Source organism: Petromyzon marinus, chromosome 45 (assembly GCF_048934315.1).
Source record: "Petromyzon marinus isolate PM22_M1 ecotype Great Lakes invasive population chromosome 45, UKy_Petmar_22M1.pri1.0, whole genome shotgun sequence".
Taxonomy (NCBI): domain Eukaryota; kingdom Metazoa; phylum Chordata; class Hyperoartia; order Petromyzontiformes; family Petromyzontidae; genus Petromyzon; species Petromyzon marinus.
In genome coordinates this window covers 10417791-10441329 of record NC_133711.1, presented here as the reverse complement: position 1 = coordinate 10441329, position 23539 = coordinate 10417791, and the positions used below count along the sequence as shown (strand labels likewise).

Here is a 23539-nt window from a genome sequence, read left to right as displayed (position 1 = left end):
TACGCATTTAATTGGCAAAAGAACAAGCCAATTCGTTGAATCACATAGAAATTACACGATCACAAGAATGCCCTTTAAATCCTGCAAGTGATGCAACCGAAGTGGAGGATAATTAATCCTTGCATGGTGGCGGTATTAACCGTTGATATGCCAAATTTTAGACTCTGGAAATATTTGTAACCCGGTTTTTTTTTATATCAAGGCAGCACATTGTGCAGTCTTCAACTCTTATTTGCTCCATCTCCCTTCGTTCTGGTGCCATGAAGGGCCATTGCCCAAAACGTCACCTTGAGAGATATATATTATCTTCTTAGGTCACACTATTGTTGATGCACCACAGAGGGTCACAACACAAGGCCGGGGTAATGCTTGCACACAGCCCTCCGTCGAGCCGGAAGAGAAGCAGAGGGATTGGCGTCCAGTGTCAGGCAAGCATGTTTATTTCATGTTTACTTAAATATCAAATCCCTTCGGCTTGCACAAACAGTATACAGATATGACACTACAGTGATGCACAAAGATTGTTTTAAAATAATGGCCCTTGATTAGGAGGGTGAGAAGAAGACGGTCGGTGTGAAGTGACAACACCCTGGCATTTGCGGCGAAGCGGGAAGGCACAACCACCAACAGAGAGACAAACTCTCCAATGTGTTTTCGGGTGGTACTGCACGTTCGGCATCGTGTCCGACGTTTCGCCCACGTGCAGGAGCAGCTCCCAGCACGCGGAGCAATACGTTGGGAAACCGTGCCGACCGACGCACAATGCAGCCCATGAACACATCGGAGCTACACAGCAGCATTGTGAACACCTACCGCAGGAGGGACACGGAAGCCCGAGCAATCGATTACAGTTGTGGAATTTCACATTGTAACCGGAGTCCAGAGGGTTCTCATCCCGCGCTCACCGAAGGCTTTCATCCATCGCCTCTCCCCAACCCGACCACCATCACTCGGCTCTCTATAAACCGCACAAATCGAACGTCATTCCGAATTGCAGAAACTGGTGATCTCAACCAGTAGCCGATGTCTGTGCAGGTAGTATGCGTCAGGAATGCAATGATGCAGATTTCAAAATCAATTGATTTTCTCACATGTGCATTGATTTGTAGAAGTACCGACAGTTACCTAGCCTAATCATGAGGATTAAATCGCAAGGGGAGGTGGGATGGTTACACAGCTCCGAGTTCGCTTTAACATGGCTATTAAATGTCAGGGTTTACACGCAAAAAATTACCCTGGGACAGAATTAATTCAGTTCAAGCTGCTGCAGGACTCGACACGCGCCACTCGCACACTCGAGCGACCGATGTACACTTACGACAAACGAAACAAACAAGCAGACACCAATTCTGCCAACACTAGAGCTTGCGCAGAGTTACGCTGCTACGAGCACAGCCTCATACAGAGTGGACACAGTAGCAAGGGCCGGCAGAAGGAATGTACAAAACGCCATTTCCCTTGAAGCGGTCACGTCTTCCGGAGGCCACCTCAGAGGTCCTTGCCGGGGTCGGCCAGGTAGAAGTGGTACATGACGAGTATGACGAAGATGCTCACCACTGGTACCAGCCAGTTTGTCCACGACCTGGTCACAGAGTCGGAAGGGGTCAGGAGAGACTGCTTTGTCAACCCACTGGCACAATGACGAAGCCTCACCGTTTGGAAAAATAGTGGTGAGTGGCACATGGGGTGGTGTGGGACTCGTACCCTGCTTTCAGCCCGCCTGTCGTAGTGATGAATATGTCCTGGAAAAGATGGGGGTGACTGTCAGCATCGCATGACCAACTATAAATTTCAGTGGCTGCATCTTACCACTTTACAGCATTGGTCCCGGTAGCATCATTGGCTGTGGTGGGGCCACCACAATACAGCCAAGAACCTCGCAAGGATTCACAGCCAAGCTACTGCGCTCGTGACACAGCGCGCTTCGTTAATAACGATAATTCAATTATAATTCATAATTATGAACAATGTGCTTTATTTACTCAGTAAAATCTCAATGAGTCTCAAGACTTATTTTTAGAAGCATCCTGCTTCAGGATATTCAGTAAATTCCGTTAATGAGCGTTTGCTTTAGTGTGGGAGGACACTAGGATTCCTAGGGGAAAACGCAACATTCAAGGCTCAGATGAAAGAATCCATTGCTGGTGGGTCATCTTCTGGCCACCTCACTGCCCAAGCAATGCAACAGCTGGTATTCCCATGTAGTCCCCATCCAAGTCCTAACCAGGCTCAGTACTGCTTAGCTTCAATCAGTCACTGGTAAGCATATTCTTGTTTTCATTAACGTGAAGGCGAGTGCAGAACCAGGCCGTTATACGTACCTTGGTTTCTGTATTTTTCCTCTCGTCCTGGAAAGAGACAGAGCTCACATCAGCATGTATGGTTTAAATATCACGTCTTTAAGTGATCACCCCCTGCATCGCCGCGAGCGGAAGGTGGCCTGTGCTCGGGCGTCGTGGTTGGTGGGGGCCGGGTGGGGACAGGAGCGTGGAGGGGGTAGTAGGGAACCAAAACCACGCCCAGTGCTAGACTGCCCCCCCCTTGCAGGATCCACTCCAGTTTCCGTGAAGCGAAATCTAATGCCTTGGTTGGGGTGTCAGTGGGCTAATGTTTCCACTTATTGTAATAACTGTAACCCTTTCACAAAGGGTCCCTCAGCAAGATCTCGGGCGGCTCAGAGGTCATAGATGGCACCGCTGAGCCTGGGTTGGAATCTACCACAGGTGATTAAACCGGCTTCTCAAGTGCTGTTATTCGTAATCCTGTTTATTCAGGAGTGACTTGATATGCCACCAATGACTGCACACACAAAACCCAACACATTCAATTAGGTTTTTTTTTGTAATAAAAACTGTAGCAGGACATCTGGGAAACAGCTCACCCCAGTCGCCAATTACTGAACGAAAAAAAACCTCTCATTAAATTTCGATCTGTACTTTATCTGGCTTAATTACAGCCCTGAGAATACAAATATCAGTTTTCCTGTTATGCAACGAACACTTAAGTCTCATATGCAGACCTCGTGGGAAATTGCTGCTCCCCAGTGTATGGAGCAGATATCACTTGAAGTGATCTCATAGCATTGTGATATCTGCTTCCAAGAAGTGTTCTTTAACAGAGGTTTACGCTGATGTGCAAGCAGTACACTATAATTGTCTCAAAAAATTATGCTGGCAATGAAATTGGGATAAACTGGGAAGAAAGTTTTTTTAAACTAAAATAAAGAGGAATTCACATTTCCCGCTGAGTCAGAGACCCACAATTCGTTTGAGGTTGCATCACTCAGAAGTCACAGGGGTGGTTTCTCGTGTCAAATCATGAATGGCTGCGCTTCACGCGTTGCAGCAATGCGACAGCGCGCGTGACCACCCCGGCCCTTCCCCTCTGCCGTCAGGGTTCTCCCGACTGTTCAAGCTCCCTGTGGGTTCCGATTACCAGACTCATCACCCCTTCTGCCACCCCCCATGCGCCATCACTCGCGCGAGTCGGTCGCGCCCTGGGTGGAAATGCACCGGTGTTGCAATCGGTAAAAGTTGCGACCTCGAATCCTGCCTGAGAATCGACTGAGCCCCCTTTCATCCCTCTTGTCTTTGGTAAAAACTTAAATAAGTGCCGCTTTGTGGGAAGTGGTTAAGATAGACATGTACCTGACATAGGTCAATTCCTCTAGCAATGCCAAAGTCCACTATCGACTTCGAACTGGAAACAAGTGAGGAGCCACTGTAGCATGTTAAAAAAATTGTCATACAAAAGCAACTCCGTAAAATGTTCTCATTCAAGTAGAGTAGACCGAATACCTCCAGAGTTCGGTTGAGCGTAGGGCCCTTTCCTACAGTACGAGCAAGTAATTGCTTGCCCAGTGGGCTGCTTTAGTATCACAGCACTGCGCCATCACCTCTGAACCTTGGTTAACCTCAGGCATTACCCCCCCTCCCCCATTCATTCTCCTTTGCTGCCTCCCATAGTCTGGAACCCCACCTCTTTAGTTGCACCGTTACGCAACTGCTCCAGTGTCAACAGTGACCGCTGGACCCGTCCACTCCCCGTGCCAGGCCCCCACGTACCGGGTGAAGGTGCCCGACGAGGTACTGCGGCAGGAGCTCCCGCGCGTCCCGCGAGTGACCCACGTCCTCGAAAGACTCGGTTCCGTCTCCTCCCGCCTGCTCCAGGAGAACCTCCTCCCCGCCTGGGTGCTGCGTGGAATTGGTGGGTGGGAGGTGGGAGTCCCTTAATCACTGCCGTTGTGCAGTGACACACTCCTCTGGGTCAGAGGACCCCAGATCCCTGGATTTTTATTTAAGGTAGCGGAGTACTTGGCTCCTCTCTGGAGTAAGGGGACCCTCTGGCAGACAAAACACCTAGACTCTAGGGTAAGAAAACCCTTAAATACGAATTTGTATACGAGCTGGGGGAACCCAGATCTTGCGGAAGGGACCCCTGGATGGACGTCCTCGTGTATAAAGAGACCCTCCCTGGGCTTTGGGTCTTGGAGCCCCTGTAGGTCGGGGGGCCCCTCTGTGTGTCGTGACCCCTGTGTAGGGAGACCCGTCTACTCTAAGATCCCTGTCAAATATAACTCACGAGCTCTACAACGCCTGCATACAGAAACCCCCTGCTTAAGGAGACCGCTGTACAGAGACCCCCTGTGTGTGGAAACCGCCAAGGGAGACCGCTGATCTCTGGAATCCATCAATTCTAGAGGCACATGTGCGAGAAAACCCCTCACTGTGTGGAGACCCCTGGGTTCAGGAGAGACCCCTGGGTTCAGGAGAGACCCCTGGGTTCAGGAGAGACCCCTGGGTTCAGGAGAGACCCCTGGGTTCAGGAGAGACCCCTGGGTTCAGGAGAGACCCCTGGGTTCAGGAGAGACCCCTGGGTTCAGGAGAGACCCCTGGGTTCAGGAGAGACCCCTGGGTTCAGGAGAGACCCCTGGGTTCAGGAGAGACCCCTGGGTTCAGGAGAGACCCCTGGGTTCAGGAGAGACCCCTGGGTTCAGGAGAGACCCCTGGGTTCAGGAGAGACCCCTGGGTTCAGGAGAGACCCCTGGGTTCAGGAGAGACCCCTGGGTTCAGGAGAGACCCCTGGGTTCAGGAGAGACCCCTGGGTTCAGGAGAGACCCCTGTATACTGAGATCCCCTGGGTTCAGGAGAGACCCCTGGGTTCAGGAGAGACCCCTGGGTTCAGGAGAGACCCCTGGGTTCAGGAGAGACCCCTGGGTTAAGGAGAGACCCCTGGGTTCAGGAGAGACCCCTGGGTTCAGGAGAGACCCCTGGGTTCAGGAGAGACCCCTGTATACTGGGATCCCCTGGGTTCAGGAGAGACCCCTGGGTTCAGGAGAGACCCCTGGGTTCATGAGAGACCCCTGGGTTCAGGAGAGACCCCTGGGTTCAAGAGAGACCCCTGGGTTCAGGTCAGATCCCTGGGTTAAGGAGAGACCCCTGGGCTCAGGAGAGACCCCTGTATTCTGAGATCCCCTCGCGACTGACACCGCCCTGGGTCGCGCCGCGCGCTATGGACGCGGGAGGACCCCCGCCCGCTCGCAGCCTTCCTCACCACCCCGCACGCGCCTCACCTGGTCGAGGAAGGAGCTGACGTCGTAGACGGAGTCGTGCAGGATGATCCAGGTGCCGCTCGCCGTGTCGTTGTGGAGCTTCACGTCGGCGCGGCGGTAGAGCGGCAGCCTCGGCGCCGCGTCCCCCATCTGCTGCTCCTCGCACGCGGCCATGACAGAGGGGAGGGGGCAAAGAAGGGGGCGGAGTCACCACGCGTGACGTCGCCGCGACGGGGCCTCGCGCGCGGAGAAGTTCTCGCGGAACGCGATTCGTTAATCCCCCAGCCTCGCCACCAACCGTTTCTATTGCGTCTCATGTGAATGTTCGTTGTGTATGCAGGGGATGAAGGGCAATGCCGCTTGAGCAGGGAGCCCGTGTGGTTTGTGCCGTTCTTCCGTTGAAGGAGCGTACAAGACAGCGGGGTTTCTATAATCTGGATGGTCCACGCACCCACAATCGACCTGACGGAGGGCCACCGTGACACCTGCCGCTGCGTTGGCATTGGTGCGCAAAGAGCACCGAAAACTTCAACATATTCCAAAATCACCACCACTGTGGTCTTAATATGCAACGTTCCGCGCAACGACCCTTCTTCAGAGCACCGAGGAACCAGACGGGCGGCGTCCCCTCTACGCCTGTTGCACGATTAAGGCGTCAATCAGGCCGCCAGTTGGCCTGGGGTGCGCTGTGGGAAAACAACTGGCGGGGGAGCCGCGTGCGGGGACCTCGATTCAGAACGGGTGGCAGGGATTTTAGTCCATCGGATTAACTTTGTTGGTTCCACCGCTGGGGGATGCGGGATTTGAATGAACTTTATTGGTCGCGCTGCTATCCCCACCTCGGCAATGGAATGAACTTTATTAGTTGCGCTGCTATCCCCCTCGTAAATGGAATGAACTTTAAATTTTGCGCTAATTCCTTTGTCAAGGGGTACCTCTGCGGATGTGTATACTTTAACTTAGCTATTTCAATGAGCCATTTCAATGCTAAATTATATGCTAATTCCTTTGTCAAGGCGCGTGGTCTTTTTCTTCTCACACAGCTTAAAGGTCGTGATCTAAGCGTGGCTTCTTCCACTCCAGCGCTGTCCTCCAGACAGTCTCGTCCCTTCACCTGATGAAGGCCGCTTGTGTTGTGGCCGAAACGTCGTGATTTTTTGTTATTTTATTTTCACCTACGTGACTTTACCCAATAGAACCAAAGAGTATGGATCCTAGCAGTCACGAAAGCTTTAAATCTAGAATTTAAATTTTGATTTAAAGCTTTCGTGACTGCAGTAATTCCTATTCTTAGCTCTTTCGGTAAAGTCACGTTGAAGGGAAACAATAAAATATATATAAAACAATAATGACGACCGTTATGTGTTATGGTCGAAACGTCGTGAGAATTTTTATTGTTTTATATATTTTTTATTGTTTCCCTTCAACGTGACTTTACCGAAAGAGCTAAGAATAGGAATGAACTTTATTGATCGCGCTGCTATCCCCCACCTCGGAAATGGAATTAACTTTATTGGTCGCGCCGATATCCCCACCTCGGAAATGGTATAAACTTTATTGATCGCGCCGATATCCCCACCTCGGAAATGGAATTAACTTTATTGGCCGCGCCGATATCACCACCTCGGAAATGGTATAAACTTTATTGATCGCGCCGATATCCCCACTTCGGAAATTGAATTAACTTTATTGGTCGCGCGATATCCCCACCTCGGACATGGAATTAACTTTATTGGTCGCGCCGCTCACGTGACGTTGGAATAACTTTATCGCTCCGTCCCGCCGCCGTTTGAAGATTTCGCGCGACTTCTGAAGAAGACGCGAGGGGCAGACGGAGGAGGGAAGAGAGAGAAGGAGGAGGAGGATGAGATAACAGGGACGAGGAAGGAGAACGAGGTAAAGAAGACGAGAAGAACAAGGGGCGAGCAAGGCAAGAGACCGACGAGGAGGAGGAGGCGCCATGCAGAGCGCGGATCTCGGGAGCAGGGAGCGCGGCCTCCTGTGGCACCGGAGAGCGGCCCCGGCTGCGGACGGGTGAGTCGGTCGCCCTCGCTGTCGGGCTGTCACCCGGGCAGGCCGGGGTCTGTGGGAGGAGAGGGGGGAGGCGGTCGCGCGCCTGATTCGTACCGATATCTTGTACGAGTTACTTTATTACAGTGAAAGTGCACAGGCTCTGACAGGAGACCTGACCTAATGGTGACTGAGTAATATGTGTGGGCTTGCTCTGTGGAGAAGGTGGCAACCCTGTATGAGAGAGAGACGAGGTTAGCATTAGGGGTAGAGGCAAGAAGGTGTGAGGTAAACAGGTGGTATGAGGCAGGTGTGAGGAGGAGGGCTTGATATGAGGCGATAAGCTGTTGTGAGGTGGTGTGAAGTGAGATGTGAGTTAAAGAGGTGGTATGAGGAGGAGATCTTGATGTGAGCTGAGGAAGTGGTGTGTGATTGAGCTGAGGAGCGGATGTGAGGTGAGGAGGTAATGTGAAATGTGAGGAGGTGTGAGATGATGGGATGGTGTGAGGTGAGGAGGTTGGTCCATGTGCCGTAACCGGCAGCGGTGTGCCACCGTGCTTTGTCGGGCGTGCCACTTTGCGTGGTCCGGCGCAGGTCGGTGCTGCGGGTGCTGCGCTCGGTCGAGGGCTCTCACTCGCGCACCGTGAGGTTCCTCCACGCCGCGTTCGACTCCACGGGCGAGGCCTTCGTCGCTGGTGACCACCAGGGCCACGTCTACCTCCTCGACCTCACACGCAACTCGTGAGCAGTGGCACAGATGAGCGGACAACTACCCGTCATTACATTTTGTGTTTTTGTGACACGTTGCTGTTCGTGGCAGGGCATGTGTGAAATGCTATCTCCTACTTGAAGGGATCTCTCAGAGGTAGTTATGTGGTATCTGCTTCCATGGGTCATCCTCTAACACGAAGGCTCGCACTGCGCTGTGAGGTTTCCAGATTAATTCTCCAACCCGTCACATGATGCCATTAAAACAATTTATAATACGAGCGGGAGAAGAGACGAGGTAAAGCTGGTCTGGTCGTGTGTTGGCTTTGATTCTTGTGAATGACCTGGCGCCACATTTGTCGCGTGATGCGCAGGTTCCGCCTGGTGCAGCGGACAGGGCTGGCGTGCACAGCGCTGGCGTTCTGTCTGCGCCGGCGCAGCGAGTTCCTCGTGGCGCTGTCGGACTACTCCATCAAGTGCTTCGATGCCGGTGAGCGCCGCGCCGCACCATCGTCCGCGCGTGCATTCGCCCGAGTGTCGCATACCTGTCAACCCCTTATCAGTGCCTACCTTGTTACAGACCAATTCAGACCGTATTGGTTACCCCCGTGCCCTTGTAAATCTCAACGTTCATCCTACAACGTCCCATCACAAGGGAGAAACACGAAGAAATAGACAAAAACAAATTTCCCGTCTTGAAACGGCTCTATGCCGTATGGACCTAAAAACACAATTTCCCTGTACAAGAATACGGGTAAACAAATATGGTGTTGGGTAGCCCTCCTACTGGATAGCAGCTTCACTGAGAGTCTTCCACACATGTACCTGTTCGCGCACAGCCTTTTTGTCAATCCACTGCTGGATGAAGGCCTACCCCTGCCGTGCAGGTCAACGGGGGTTATTTGACGATTATTCGCCAAGCTAATTATTCCGGTTTGCTGAAGGCGGAGAGCGTAGACGTGGGAGCACAATGATTGTTTCGCTGCACCGCCCTCTGCTGTCCATAACGTAGGGTTTCACACAGTTGCTCCGAAATTCTCACACGGTCACGACCCTTAATATCCCTAATTGCAACTCCTGAAGACGCGATGGTGTGTGGTGGTGAAAGCCCAGGAGACGGATTGCTCAACACGTGGCTTGACCTGGAAGACCACACTTTTACCTCTTTTCCACTATACAAACGAGGTGTGCCAGGGTAGTGCCGAGCCAGCCTGATACAGCAGCCAGATTATTTTCCCACTGCAGAACCACTGTGTACTCAATGACGCAACATACGGCGAATACTATTAACCCCACGCAACACCAGATTCCGATACTTTGTTAGGCCAGATTTTGACGGTTTAGTCCTGGCTTATCTCACCAAATAGCCAGTGGAAAACTTCATGTGATGGCCACGCTCTGGCAAGGCTAATTTGTGTCAAGGGGAAAGAGGTATTGGATTACGAGTGCCTGCGAAAACCGATGCGTGAAAGCGATGCGTTTGTGTAAACGCTTGCGCGCACTCAAGAGACGAGCGAGCTGGTGAGCTGGATGCGCGGGCACAACTCGGCGGTGAGTTGCATCTCGGTGCACGCATCCGGGCGGCTGGCGCTCACCACGTCCGGAGACACCGCTCAGCTCTGGGACCTCGACACCTTCCAGCGGCGCCGGCGTCTCAGCCTCCGCAACAACGACGCCGTGCAGAAGGTAGTGCTCACGTCACCTCGTAGCCTCGGACTACACCCTGCAGCCCAGGTTTGTAATGTTTTCTGGATCAAATATCGATCCTTTTGCTCACGATACAAGTATAAAACTATGTGTGTGGGAGCTGATTGTTGTCCTCTCTATGCTAATGGTCTCGTTGAATGTTATAGAACAAACGAGACTGACACGGTTGGCACGTATGGTGCGAAAGAAGTTCAACATATATACATACAGACAGTATCAAGATGAAGGGAAATGGGACGGGGGAGGGTCCATTCAATTAATTTCACCAGGACCCATGCCAACCATGTTATGCCACTGTTTACAACATCAAGGGACCTCTTTGATTACAACTGCTCAAGTAAGATGGAAATATACTTTCCAATAAATGGACTTAGATGGATAAAATCATCAACGTTCTCATCATTCCTTGCACCAGGGCCCATGCCAACCGTGCCATTCCACTGTAACCCCCGTCGCCTTCGTGAGCATGTGCTTGTGTGTGTGTGACGCCGCGCCAGGTGTTCTTCCTGCCAATGAGCAACACCATCGTGAGCTGTTTCAAGGACGGCTCCGTGTTCGGCTGGGACGGCGAATCGCTCGAATGCCGCTTCCAGCTCCCAGTGCCCCCCACGAGCGCGCGACTCGCCTACCGTGTCTTCGCGGCCACGAGGTTACCACGCCAACCCACCTTCCCCCACTTTAACGACACATTTATATATACATATTTACGTGATATAACCCAAAAACCTGTATTTTTCATGATATTGGTCGCTAAAGCCTACGTGTTAACTAAATTATCTTAATCTGCGTATTCGTTCAGCCTTGTTAATTTTGTCTGGTCATCGTCACGCTTGATGATTTTCACCCACTCGTTATCATCTAAAATATAAATCACTTCGTTGCAGAATGATTTCTAAAACGAAAATAACGCTGCTGTACTCGCAGGGACGGGCGGACGCTGGCATGCGGGGGCCGCTCGGGCTGCGTGCACGTTTGGGCGCTGGAGTCGCGCCGTCTCGTCTCCGTGCTGCAGATGCCCCCAGCGGTGCGCGCCGTGCGCCAACTGCACTACCTGAGCGACGCTTTCGACGGCGGGGCCAACCAGGTGGGGCACACGAGGCCCGCAGAAGCACAGGAGGAGGAGCGACCTACCACGCTTGGGAGGTAAATTGTTTTGGAAGCAAATTTTTCACCGAGACTCCTTCTCCTTGTGGCTCACCCCCCTCCCGCCCGGCAGGTGCTGGGCGTGCTGGCGCAGGACGGCGTGGCACGCTTCGTGCACGTAGGGACGACGCAGCTGCTTTTCTCGCTGGGCAGTGGCAGCGGCAGTGGGGATGGCGCCCTGAGCTCGCTGGTGGTGTGCCCGGCTGGCAGGAACGTGCTGGGACTCGGCGAGGACGGCGCGATGACCCTGTACAGCGTCGCGGCGCTAACCCACGCGCTCAAGCAGGCACGTGGACGCGGGCTCACAGGAGACGCACACACACACACAGGGCGTAACGATAACCCAATTCCAACACTCCTTGTAAACGCTGAGACACTCATCCGACAGAAAATTGCGTGCAGTGTGGAAACAAGAGTGTTGATACGAGTGCAGCCCGTTGTCAATGCACTGCTGGATGAAGGCCTTCCCACGGTATCAGTTTTGACAGTTTGCTTTGACTGTGCTTTACAATCCTGGTCGGTGCGCGTTGATGAAGCACCCAGGACTGGTTCAGATTTCATCCACTACTGATGTTGACCTTGGCTGAACGCGGGATTCATAGCCTTCCACTCCCACGTGTAAAACTACATCCACAATGTGACTTATAGATGGCAAAAGGTATGATGGTAACCCCTGATTCAGTCCTCCCACCATGCCTTGCATGTCACATGACATACAAAGCCATGCTGCATGCATGTATTAACCTTGTTTCGGTCCACCAGAACTCACAATTATGGCCTTTTTAACACGTAGGCTTTCGCGGCCAATATTATGTACAATATAGGTTTTGGAACGAAAAAGGATGATTTCTCCACAAATCTGGCTGTTGCCTGAGGATGTTAGTTGTAATTATTGGCGAAATGTACTCTGATTGTAAATGTTGTGGATTTACTCTCCAACACACTGGTGTGCTGTACTAGTAATGAATTAGCATGTTATGTTTATGTGACAAACCTTACTTATTTGGTGGTGGTGGTGGTTTTAACGACACATTTATATTCATGTGATGTAACCCAAAAAAACCTGTATTATGGATAATTGTGGCCTTATTAAATTATACAGCAGCATGCACGATGTAACTGATGACTTTCTCATCAATTATGGAAAGCGTTATAATCGGTTTCTTGTCACCCGTAGGCAGTGCCAAACTGTCCTCGCATTACGTGGGGAAGCAAGGGCTTCTCCACGTAAAGCTCCTGTGGCACAAGGCAGCCGTAGTAGTCAGCAATTATGTGCTGATGATTCCTAACAAGGATGAAACCAGTATTATCCTGCTGCTTCCAAAACACAGTACAACCTCGAACTGAATACTTTAGTCCCGTTCTATAAGGAGCTCCCAGTACATGCACTGAAATATCAGACATCATGCTGGGCAACATGCGGTGCAACCTGGAAAAGCATCGCATTGGAAAAACGACATCGTGGCAACCCTAGTGGTGAGCAGGGTGTGGACGGGCAGGTGGGGCATCGGCTGACGGCGCCATCTCGGTTCTATCTGCGTGCAGCCGCCTCCGTCACTCGTCAGGGTGGTGCAGGAATCGAAGTCGCGCGGGAAGGCGACGCCCGCCGGTGCCGCCCCTCCTACACGGCGCGTCGGCTCCGGAAAAGTGCGGCGGCCCTCCCGGGTACGCGGGGAGGCCGTGGGCACGCGAGCGGATCGAGGAGGAGGTGGGCACCAGCATGGGGAGGAGCAGGTGGAGGGGCAGGGAGAGGAAGTGCTGGATCGGAGACGCCTGCTCGCACTGCTCAAGGGATTTGGGGAGTACCCGGCTAAGTACAGGTCAGGGTTGTTACCTCTGCCCTTCATCGTTATTCATTATCTGTGCTCCGAATTATTTTTTACGTTATTAACTCGTTCTAAATATCAGTTGTATTTAACATGATCTTGTGTGTCTTGAGACATCACATAGAGTCCTTTGTCAATCGCCTGCTGGATGAGGTGCTCGTGATGATGATGCTTTTGTCGATGTGGCCGGCGCAGGTTGTTCATCTGGCGTGCGCTGCTGCGGCTGCCGGAGAACCATGATGTGTACAACACGCTGGTGGAGAAGGGCACGCACCCCGCGTACGGCGCCCTGCACCGGCACTACCCCGTGCGCTCGCATAAGCTACTGCGTGGCCTGCAGAGGTGCGTCCCACTCACCGGTGGCAAACAGCGGCATGCATGTTTGGATTATGACTGGCTTAAATTTACTTTCATTCACAGGACCAGTGAAGATAAAACGTTACCCTCCACTGATGTTGGCCACAGCCGGGAATGGAACGTGGTTCGTCGAGTTCATAGCACAGTGGGCTCGCCACTCTACCACCACTCCACCCCATGACTGACTGGTACAGTGGTAGATTAATACCAGTGGACTAGGCACATTAACTTTGTCTGTGCTGTGTTTGACACTGCTGGTAAAACCATAGTGGTTGTGGATTCACACCTGGTGTGTATGAGCATGTTATTTGAGTGTAGCTGCAGAATGCTGATGATTTTCAGAAGGTGGAATCTAGCGGGTTACTCATGTGCATGCGTTCATTACGTGCGTTATGAACGTAGCCATCCGAGTTCGATTCCCACTCATGGCCTCTGCTTGGTCGACTCAGCCACAAATGAGTACAGTTTCTGGTGTGGTGTGTCAAAATCACCACGAGGGCGTCTCGTCTGTCGTACCGGCCTTCATAGGTGCGCGCTTACAGCACTTGCCCCGACAGTCTGTTAAAGGCTACATGGGGGATCTTTGTTTGTATCTGTGAGCAGGACCCTGTCGGCACTGGCGCACTGGGCGCCCATTTTTGGAGAAACAGAGTTCCTCCCTCTCCTCGCTTTTCCCTTCGTCAAGCTCTTCCAGAACAACCAGCTCGTTTGCTTTGAGGTCCTCGCCACAGTGCTCGGTGAGCTAACGACATTTCATGCAGTTGCACAAACAGCCGTTATTTTAGCAAGCCAGCCACCCAATCACATCGTTAACCAGCCATTCAGTTACCCAGCTACCCAGTCACACAATTAACATAGCTAATCAGACACCACCTATTCATCTCATGTGCCTTGCTGGCCTTCAAAGGTGCTCACAAATCACCCTTGCCCCAACAGTCTGTTAAAGGCTACACAGAGGATCTTTGTCTTTGTGTCGCACCGTGGCGCGCTGCAGTGAACTGGTGCAGCCGCTGGTTTGAGTATTTCCCGAACCCCCCTCTGAACGTGCTGGCGTGCGTGGAGAACGCACTGGCGCACCACGACCACCAGCTGCTGCAGCACTTCGTGGAGCACGGAGTCACCGCGCAGGTGCAAACGTCATCACCGTCTGCGTTAATAGAGCCGATTCAAATCAAGTGTGCGCATGTGCGTACGCATCTCCAGTGCATGCATGCACGTGTTCCACGTGACGCAGACAGCATTGATCGCTTGGCGCGTCATGTGGGACGTGATTAATAATCATCGGGTGTGTGCAGCGTGGAATGAGATAGTATTTGAATGGGAGGAGTAAATTGGTAAACGCAGAAAGATGTAGCGTGGTGATGGGCCATGACCACTGGAGTTGGGCAAACCCTGCCACCTAAACATAGAAAATAATTATCGCGCTATTTGTGGCATGCGTTTTGAGCAAAATAATCGGTAACTCGATGCATCGTTCTGTGTTCGCTAGGCCGTGCAGTCCCTTGAATCTGCGTGTGTGCAGTCTGCGTGTGTGGTAGGTGTGGAGTAGCAGTGTCGCAGCGGTTAGCGCACTGCTCTATGGACCTGGCAACCCGAGTCCTGTTCGCGCTCACAGCGAACATTGGTGACGGATATCTGAACTAATCCTGTGCCTACCCTTGGTCAACTCGGCCTCAAATGAGTACCTGGTGCAGTTTGTAAATATCAGCATTTGGGGAGACAAAGGCAGCCGGATGTGCTGCTGGCCACCCTTCCCCCTCTTATGCCTTGCCAATCTTTGTAAGCGCTCGCTAACACGCACCTCCGATTAGTACGGTTGGCTGCGTACGGTGCAAAAGAAGTTCAACATACATACGTAGCAGCACTTCACCTCAAAGGTCTGTCCAAGGCTATACGGGCGGTCTTTGTTCGGTAGGTGTACGCATGGCCGCTGCTGGAGACGCTCTTCTCGGAGGTGCTCACGAGGGACGAGTGGCTGCGGCTCTTCGACTGGGTGCTCTCGCGGCCACCCGCGTTCCTTCCGGCCGTTGCCGCCGCCTACTCGTCCTGCGCACGCGGGGCCCTGCTGCGCCTCACGCAGCTCGAGGACTTCCAGGTGAAGGGTCGCTCGCACGCTCTAGCACCATGACAAGCGTGCTCACACACTCGCGCGCTCGTGCACTCACTTCTCACGCGTGCGGAAGGACACGTGCACGCTTGCACGTTCACACGCGATACGCACGCACCCTCTCACACTCGCTCAAAAGGCAAAGATCCGCCCTATTACAGATTCTATTTTATTGGGGCGAGTGCTGTTAGCGAGCACCTATAAAGGGGTTGGGTAGCCAGCACCACGCCTTTTATGTTTACATTTTAAGGTTGAATCGACCTCGAGGAGGCACAGGACCGGTTCAAATATTCACCATGAGCGGGAATCGAATGGCTGCCTGGTTCGTAGCGCAGTGCATCCGCTCATTCACACACACACACACGACAAAACTCCCCCGTATACCCTTAACAGACTGTTGGGGCAAATGCTGTTAGTGAGCACCTATGAAGACTACACTCGCACACACATATACACACTCTCACGCGCACGCTCTCCTCGTCACCGTCCTCTGCTCAGTTCTTCTTCCACCACCGTGGTGGCGTGGACGTTGGGCGCTTGCTGCGCGAGGCCCAGCGGCTGCTGGACACGGCACCCCAGGACGCGCAGCCAGGCCCCGCCGCCGAGGAGCAGTTCCAGCCGCTCCCGCGCGGCCTCTACCCAGTGTTCAACAAGTACCCCGAGAGCGTGGTGCAGTTCCACGCTCGGGAGCGCGACCGCATCTGCGCTCAGGAGCTGGAGTACTTGCGGGAGAAGTGAGTCACCTCTATCTCCTCCGTCTCCCCCCATCTCCAGCCGCCGTAATGTTATAGGTGGTAGCCACGATGAGATGTGCAAGAGCTTCACGGTGTTGGCAGGAGGAACCTCAGTCGGTGGCGATTCTCTTGACAGTATTATTCACAAAGCAGTGTTGTATAGCTGGTATCCACACATACAGTTGTTACTTTTGTGATGCACCATTAGTCGGGGTGATTGGGTATGATTGTGGGGGTGAATGTCATAATGAGTGGTGGTTGTAAGAATAACTGTGGGCGGTGACTGCGTGGGTGACTCGGTGACGTATATGCTAGTCGCTCTGGCCGGCGCATGCTCTCCGCGAACTGGCGGAGGAGGTGGAGGGAGGTGCCTTGTGATGGCTGTGGCGGTGATTGGAGTGACGATTGTCCGTAGTTACCGTCACGATGGTAACTACCAGTGACGTGTGCTCGATTCGCCGCCGCCAGGCAGGTTCTGCACGAGCTGGCAGGGGAGGCGGAGCGTCGCCGTGCCGTGGACGAGGCCTGGAGCCAGCAGCAGGCGGAGCTGGTGCTCGCCGAGGAGGGAAAGCGCAAGCAGCTGCAGCTTGAGGAGCAGCGTCTGGTGGAGCAGCGGGCACGGTGATGGCTCCCTTAGCCTCGCACTCAGATACGCACGCTCACACCTGCACGTATACATAATACACTTACTCGCACAAATATACCGAGGCACTCCGACTTGCTAACTCGCACTTATTCACATATGAATGCATGCAAGCATTCACAAATATTTACTTACACAATCACACATGCTTACACATGCAATTACACAAATACTAATATAATTAATTAAATCATACACGTATACACAGACAAAGATCACCCGTATAGCCTTAATATACTTTTGTAGCAAGTGCTGTTAATGAGCACCTAATGAAGGCTGAGCACCTGTAAACACACAAACTCACACATATATACATACACACCAACACCTACCCACTTACACAGTTACTCGCATACATTTACACGCTCACACTCACACATGAACACAAGCACCTACACACTTGCACATGTACACACACGATCAAACCAATATACTCACACACCGCACACGAGTCGTCTTTGGTCAGGGAACTTTTATTGTTCCAACTCACAGCGCTCCCGTGGAAGCTTACTATCCGATTCTCCCCAAAAACCCCCAGCATGCATCACACCCCCATTTTTATAACCTCCTCGTTCTAAAACCTTCTCGAAGGTTCCTCAAATCTCTCACTCCTCTCCAGCAATCCTGTCCCTTGGTCTCGTCTTCCAACTCTCCCCTCTCCCTCCCTCGTCTGTCCCACAAAATCTCTCTCTTCCACGTCCTCATCCAATCCCGTGCTTTCCCGAGTCCGCCAGTGCGCAAGCAGCCCTTTCATTAATTATTTTAGCAAAGGTGTCCTTACGTGGTCAGTGCCTCACCCCAAAGTGTCTCCACATGACCCCTGAACATTCTTGGGGACCCACACACGCTCGCAACTCGGCGTGTGGAGGCTACGGGGGCTCTGCAGGCGCGGTGGTGAGCTGCGTGGTGCACACACCCTGTGTCGGTGCAGGCTGGTGGCGATGCGGCGCGAGCTGCGTGTGAAGGAGCTGGCCATGCTGGACGCGACGCGCCGGCGCCACGAGCAGCAGCAGCTTGCGCGGCGCCGCACCGACCTTGCCGCGCTCGACCACCACATCGAGCACACGGTGCGCGCTGCTGTCACCCCTGGGCCTGGGGACCCCTACCCCATCTTTACCCCGTGGGACCCCCCCTTCCTCACTGGTGCCTTACTCCACTGGGTCCACACTACCCCATGGGCCCATCCTATCTCATGGCTCCCCTACCCCACTTTGTCCCCTACCCTGTCACTAGCCCATGTGACGCCTACTCCACTGGGTCCCCTACACCACTGGATTCCCTATCTCATGAGTCATCCACCCCATCGTTTCCCCATGGGCCCCTCCCCAACCTCACCCGCCTGTTCACGCCGCGATTGGTACTGCCCTCCGTTTCAGACGCGGCTGCGAGACCAGGAGACCGAGGCGGCCATCCAGGAGGTCGAGGTGCGGCGTTTGGAGCTGGAGACCCAGAGGCGGCTCTTTGAGCTGGTGAGTGATTTGATAAAAAAGAGGATAGGAGTGAGATGCATTCAGAACAGATTGAAAAGAGCTGCTTATTGACAAGAATGCCCGTTGACCAGAAACACGACAGCCAACCGGGTCTTGCTGAGTTAAGGTGTCAGACATCGCTGATGGAGATATTCTTGAAGACGTTTTCGTGTCCCTGTAGAGCTCTGTCTGTAGCAGTTGGTCGTTGGCCTCCACGCTTCACATGCGGCGTGTGCATTCTTGGTCCTCAGGACCTGGCCAAAGAACACGAGGCAGTGGACAGGCTGGTTCGTGGTGAACTGGACATGCACCGCCGGCGGGCAGGGGAAGAAGGCGTCGACGAGACGCTGACTCGAAGCCGCACGGCGATGGATTCGGAGAAAAACACATCGGCCGGACAGGTTGAGTTGCCCACATATTACCACACCATAAATAATCCTCAAACAAACCCATTGCAGTGTTCTTGCGTTCAATTCCTTGATGTCTCATTCTCCTCTGCTGCTCCATCGTCAGGAACTCCATTCACTCCAGCCATCTGTGCTGTCGACTCGTTGCCTCCGTTCAAGTCCAGGCTTGACTGCCAATGAATTTTGATTTAAAGCTTTCGTGACTGCAGGGATTCATATTCTTGTTTCTTTCGGTAAAGTCACGTAGAAGGGAAATAATAAAATAATGAAATATATAAAACAATACAATTATCACGACGTTTCGACTGCAACACAAGCAATCATCCGGTGTGAAAACCACAGCAAGAAAATTTGAAAAAAGCCAACTGCTTCTGGATACTGCCACGACATGCAGACCCATACACTCACACAGACTTGCACCAAGACCCACAGACCTACATAGACTTACATGTGAATATATTTACAAAGAAACCCACAGTTTCACGTAGAGGCCCGTGACCGACTGCCTCTCTCTAGGACATACATTTCCACCTTTTCCGCACAGCATCTTGAGATGCGGCCGTGTTTAGACGCTGTACAACGCGTAATTGTAGACGCTACATAAATCCGCACTCCAATTGCATTGTGCCGGTCGCTGCACAGCAGGCTGTGCACACGAGCCTGGCGATGGCGAGCGGGCTGGCGCAGGACGGCGCGTGGCGAGGGGAGCTGGCGAGCCGTGCCGCCCAGGGCGCTGCGCGGGAGGAGGCGAGGGCCGCGCTGGTGGAGCAGGGAGAGCGCGCGGCGAGGCACGAGCAGAGGCAGCTGCTCGACGCCGCGCAAGCGCTGCACAAGAACCGGGTGAGCCCAGCTCCCGGAGCCACCGTGTGTCACGCTGTTCACACCGCGCCGTGGAGGTTTTGCGCGGCTGTGCTGTGCAGCAGCTTTCCAGTGTGTGTTTGGGTTGCACCACGCGTTGTTCGGCGCGATGTCCCGACGTTTTGCCGCACGTGCCGAGAACGTGTACGTGATTTGAAAAAGCTGCCAGCAGCTTGCTTTGGGAGCTCGCCTGTTGTTTTGGGAGCTCGCCGCGTAGTTGCTTTGGTGTCACCAATGCTCTTCGTGTCCTGGTCTGTGGGGTGCAGTGGGAGGAGGTGAGGAGGCGCTGGGAAATCCTGGAGGTAGAACCTCCCTCGCATGACCACGTGGCCCAGCTGGGCCCTCGCGATGCTCTCCTGGTGGCTGAAGAAAGTGCCGACCATCCCATGGGTGAGCATCCTCGGTGGCCGGCTATAGCCAACTGGCTCCACAGCTGTGGGCACCAGGACCTCTATCTTCTTACTGCAGAGGGTATGGCGGATGTGGCCGTTCTGCTGGGATAAGAGACGTCCTGTATAGCAGGGCTCTTCAACTGGCGGCCCACGAGCCACATCTGACCCTCGAAGGTTTTGGAGATACGACTCGATGAAGAGATGGAGAATAATGAGATGAATAATAGACAGAACTGCTGAGAGAGCTGGAAAAAATAAAAAGATTACTGACGTAAAAGATTGATAAACATGAGGTGAAACATTGAAGAGGTACAAGTGGTGATCACATGTAACGGGCGTTATGATGTCACGGCGCCATGTGACGTCATGACGTATGTACATGTGACGTCATTACGTCTGTACATGTAACCTGTGATGTTGATGTAACATGGCCCGCTGGCAAAATAGGAATATAAGTTATCCTCCTCTAGAGCAGCTGGACAGGAACACTCCGATCTCACAATCCCGGTTGTGTCGCGCAGATTACCTGGGCGATATCGGACGCCGGGTTGCAACGAGCGAGTCTCTGTGGGACAAGCACTCGCCATCACCAAACCGGCCGCCCACGTGCCTCAACGACCCCTCCAGATCGGATGCCGCCCTCCCACAGAGTGTGTATGCGACGTCACCGTTCGCTCGTTACTGATGATGAACACGTGTCTGTGTCTGTATGTACGCAGACCGCCACTAATTAATTCCGTAGTTCACTCGCAGCCCATTTGTCAATCCGCTGCCGGATGAAGGCCTCCATGACAGTCATGGGGATTGTTTGACCGTACTTCACACTGGTCAGTGTATGTTGGTGAAGGTGCGGGGAACCCCAGCACTGCTTCAGAAATTACTCGCTGCTGATGTTAGCCATGGCTGGGAATCAAACTCAGGTCGATGGGTTCATTGCAGACTGCGGTTAATCACTATTCCACGGCTCCACCCCATTTTTTTTCTAAAATTAGATCATTGGGGGTGTAACGGCGTTGCATTGGTTAGCAAGCTACATGATCAACCCAGAAACCCAAGTTTGTTTCCAGCCACAGCTAACATCAGTGCCTAGTGATATCAAAACAGTCATTCCCCCTCCCCCCTTTGCCAACTCGCACTGGCCAGGATGGAGATAAGTTTTTAAAAAAATCCATGATTGACATTGGCTGAAATTGATAGTATATCATTCCCTTTAAAATTACAATCATTTGTAGGACAATTGTAAATTTTTACTGAGGTCTCCTAATTTGCAGAACTGCCCATGTGTGCCTATGTTTGTCTGTCCGCGGGCCTGTGCTTGTGCGTCTCTGTGCGTGTGTGCGCCGATGTGTGTCCGTGTGCGTGTCTTTGTTTTGTTGTCCATGTGCCCGTGTGCATTTATCCTTGTGTGTGTGTGCGCGGGTGTCCCGTGTCCCCACGTGTGTGTGTATGTGTGGGTCCCCGTGTCCTGACGTGTGCCCGTGTGTGTGTGTGGATCCCCGTGTCCCCACATGTGCCCGTGCAGTGAGGCCACACACGGGGCTGGCGTCCCCTGGGCGCGCGGAGCGTGATCTGCTGGGGGACGTGCGGGAGTTGCGGCGCCGTCTGGCCGCGCAAGCCCTGGCCGCACCGCCCACCCTGGCGCGGCCCGCCATGTATCGCACGTGATCCGCCGTGTATCGCACGTGACCAGCCGTGTATCGCACGTGACCAGCCGTGTATCGCACGTGACCCGCCGTGTATCGCACGTGATCAGCCAAGTATCGCACGTGACCGAGCGAAGCGATTGCTCCGGACTGAGCCCTGATCTTGCTCACGACTGTGCAATTGTGTTACCTTTATATGCAGGACTCTGTGGTCGGTAATGTTATCTTCGTACACGACTGTGGCCTTTGTTTTAATGTGTTATTGACTGCACCAACCTCTGCTCCATTTGTCGATGAGACACGCATGCATGCGCACACTCTAAAAACAAAAACTGTTAAGGCAAGTGTTAGCGAGCAGCTATTTGCGCCAGCACTGCATAGGAGATGGTGGTGGGATCAGCACCATACACGTCATCCTGAATTGAACTCAAGTTTTCAGGTGCAGTGCGATAACCTCTGTGCCACCACTTCTCACGTACCCACAAGAACAACTGCTGTTCTCCACGAATTTGCGGTGACATCACGGTGCCTGTTCCAGGCAAGGTACAGTCTTGAGACCACGTTAAGTGTCGAAGGCTCGCTGGGAGGAGGTTACAGGACAGACCCAGGGGCTATGGGTTGACTCGGATGATTAACAGATGCACCACCTGTGCTCCCCACCTGCGCGAGGAGCTCACTGATGTGGCTGTCCAGATCTCGAGTATCTGTCAGCTCACATAGTCCAGTCTAGTTAGACCCAGGATGGATTGTGGGCAGGCCAGCCTAAAAAATTCTAAACGGCACATGTTCGTTCAAAGGGGTCCACGTTTCACAAGCACAGAGAAGGGAGGGAATAATTGTGGCCGAGAAAACCCGAAGCTTCGTGTGGAGCGACAGGCCAGGTAGTTTCCGCACAGCATTACGCAGCTGATGAAAAGATACTTCTCGATTGATTTGTCGTGAGTCCTCTTGCCAAACAGGAGTACAAGCACAGAGACAAGACACCTGATAACCCTTACCAAATATGGCAAATAACACCCTGTGGCAGACGAATGTGACATACTCGTTAGCGAAGTGGGCTTGTGTTTAGTGTTGTATTAATGTATGTCTTATTGATTTTAAATTATAAATCGTGTAAATAGTGTTCATTACAGTTTGAAGTTAAAATATAACTTTGATTTATTAATAGCTTTAAGATGTAGCGACTTACAGTGAACTGATGTCCCTTGTGCTATCATTTAAAACTTGTTTTCTTCATTGTGTTGTTTGTGTGACGTGTACGAGCTAAGAACTATGTGTTTCCACGATGTGACCGATATTGTAATGATTTTAATAAATGAGAGGAGAGGTAGTAGAGTGCATGGAGGAAGATTTGAGGGGAGGTAGGAGAGCGCATGGGGTAGCGAAATGAGAAGGGAGACGTAGGTGAATGCGTGGAGGAATTAGGAACCATTCCAATTCCGAACCAATCAAGATGAGACCATGTCAAGGAAAGATTTTGCGAGTGGGCAGTGAAGTTGGGTTCGTGGAGTCAATGGTGATGAAGCGATGGCCATCATTAAAACTGGAGATTATTTGACCAGGATGGAGCAGATATATTGAGCAAGGGGGGCAAGGATGGAACCACTTTATTTCTGATTTCCTGCGTTCTGATTTTCTGGACCGTCTCCATAATATTTGGCGATATTTCTAATTAAACGTCGCAAATCTAAGGATTAAATTTTGTTGATGGTTGTTCCTTAACCTACCGGTGTGAGTTGAAACAAGCATTCGTAAACCATAGCGTAATGTACACTGGAGGTGATGTGCTCGGTTCATAAATATTTTCTGGGTCAATGAACCGAACAGGCCCAGCTGAACTCAAGTTCCGTGGCCGGTTACAATGTCTGTGCTTCTTAACTGTTGACACTCCATGGTAAACTTTCAAGCTTGCTCGATCTTGGCACAACACGCGTTGTAGCTGCGAGATAAATTAATGATCCCTTGCTTATCTCCCTAGAGAATT

General features: G+C 52.5%; 2 protein-coding genes across 3 annotated transcripts; one reads left to right on the top strand and one right to left on the bottom strand.

The window, feature by feature from the left end:
• Window positions 1-422: 422 nt before the first annotated feature.
• Window positions 423-5759, bottom strand: LOC116952155 (cytochrome b5-like). The gene is made up of 5 exons (XM_032971263.2): window positions 5573-5759; window positions 4065-4193; window positions 2322-2348; window positions 1705-1742; window positions 423-1582 (listed from the first exon to the last, which is right to left on the bottom strand). The coding sequence occupies exons 1-5, from the start codon at window positions 5723-5725 to the stop codon at window positions 1489-1491; spliced, it is 441 nt and encodes a 146-aa protein (XP_032827154.1). The 5' UTR covers window positions 5726-5759; the 3' UTR covers window positions 423-1488.
• Window positions 5760-6847: 1088 nt separating this feature from the next.
• Window positions 6848-23254, top strand: TBC1D31 (TBC1 domain family member 31). Of its 2 annotated transcripts, none has more exons than XM_032971007.2 (21): window positions 6848-7585; window positions 8156-8302; window positions 8644-8759; window positions 9777-9955; window positions 10474-10625; window positions 10901-11060; window positions 11193-11405; window positions 12665-12939; window positions 13141-13287; window positions 13906-14039; window positions 14297-14430; window positions 15218-15397; window positions 15908-16143; window positions 16612-16764; window positions 17718-17853; window positions 18163-18255; window positions 18507-18656; window positions 19308-19502; window positions 19787-19910; window positions 20434-20562; window positions 21435-23254. In XM_032971007.2, exons 1-21 carry the CDS (start codon window positions 7512-7514, stop codon window positions 21575-21577), a joined length of 3270 nt encoding a protein of 1089 aa, XP_032826898.2. In that variant the 5' UTR covers window positions 6848-7511; the 3' UTR covers window positions 21578-23254. The 2 variants fall into 2 exon arrangements, with proteins under 2 accessions (XP_032826898.2, XP_032826897.2); XM_032971006.2 differs by having other exon boundaries at window positions 19305-19502.
• Window positions 23255-23539: the final 285 nt, after the last annotated feature.

Coding starts and splice junctions, on each gene's coding strand:
- LOC116952155 (XM_032971263.2), bottom strand. CDS start 5,725: ATGGCCGCGTGCGAGGAGCAGCAGATGGGGGACGCGGCGCCGAGGCTG. Junction 1,743..2,321: donor GGAAAAATACAGAAACCAAG/GTACGTATAACG, acceptor CATCTTTTCCAG/GACATATTCATCACTACGAC. Junction 1,583..1,704: donor ACAGGCGGGCTGAAAGCAGG/GTACGAGTCCCA, acceptor CTCTGTGACCAG/GTCGTGGACAAACTGGCTGG.
- TBC1D31 (XM_032971006.2), top strand. CDS start 7,512: ATGCAGAGCGCGGATCTCGGGAGCAGGGAGCGCGGCCTCCTGTGGCAC. Junction 11,061..11,192: donor TCGACGGCGGGGCCAACCAG/GTGGGGCACACG, acceptor CCCGCCCGGCAG/GTGCTGGGCGTGCTGGCGCA. Junction 20,563..21,434: donor GGATGCCGCCCTCCCACAGA/GTGTGTATGCGA, acceptor GTGCCCGTGCAG/TGAGGCCACACACGGGGCTG.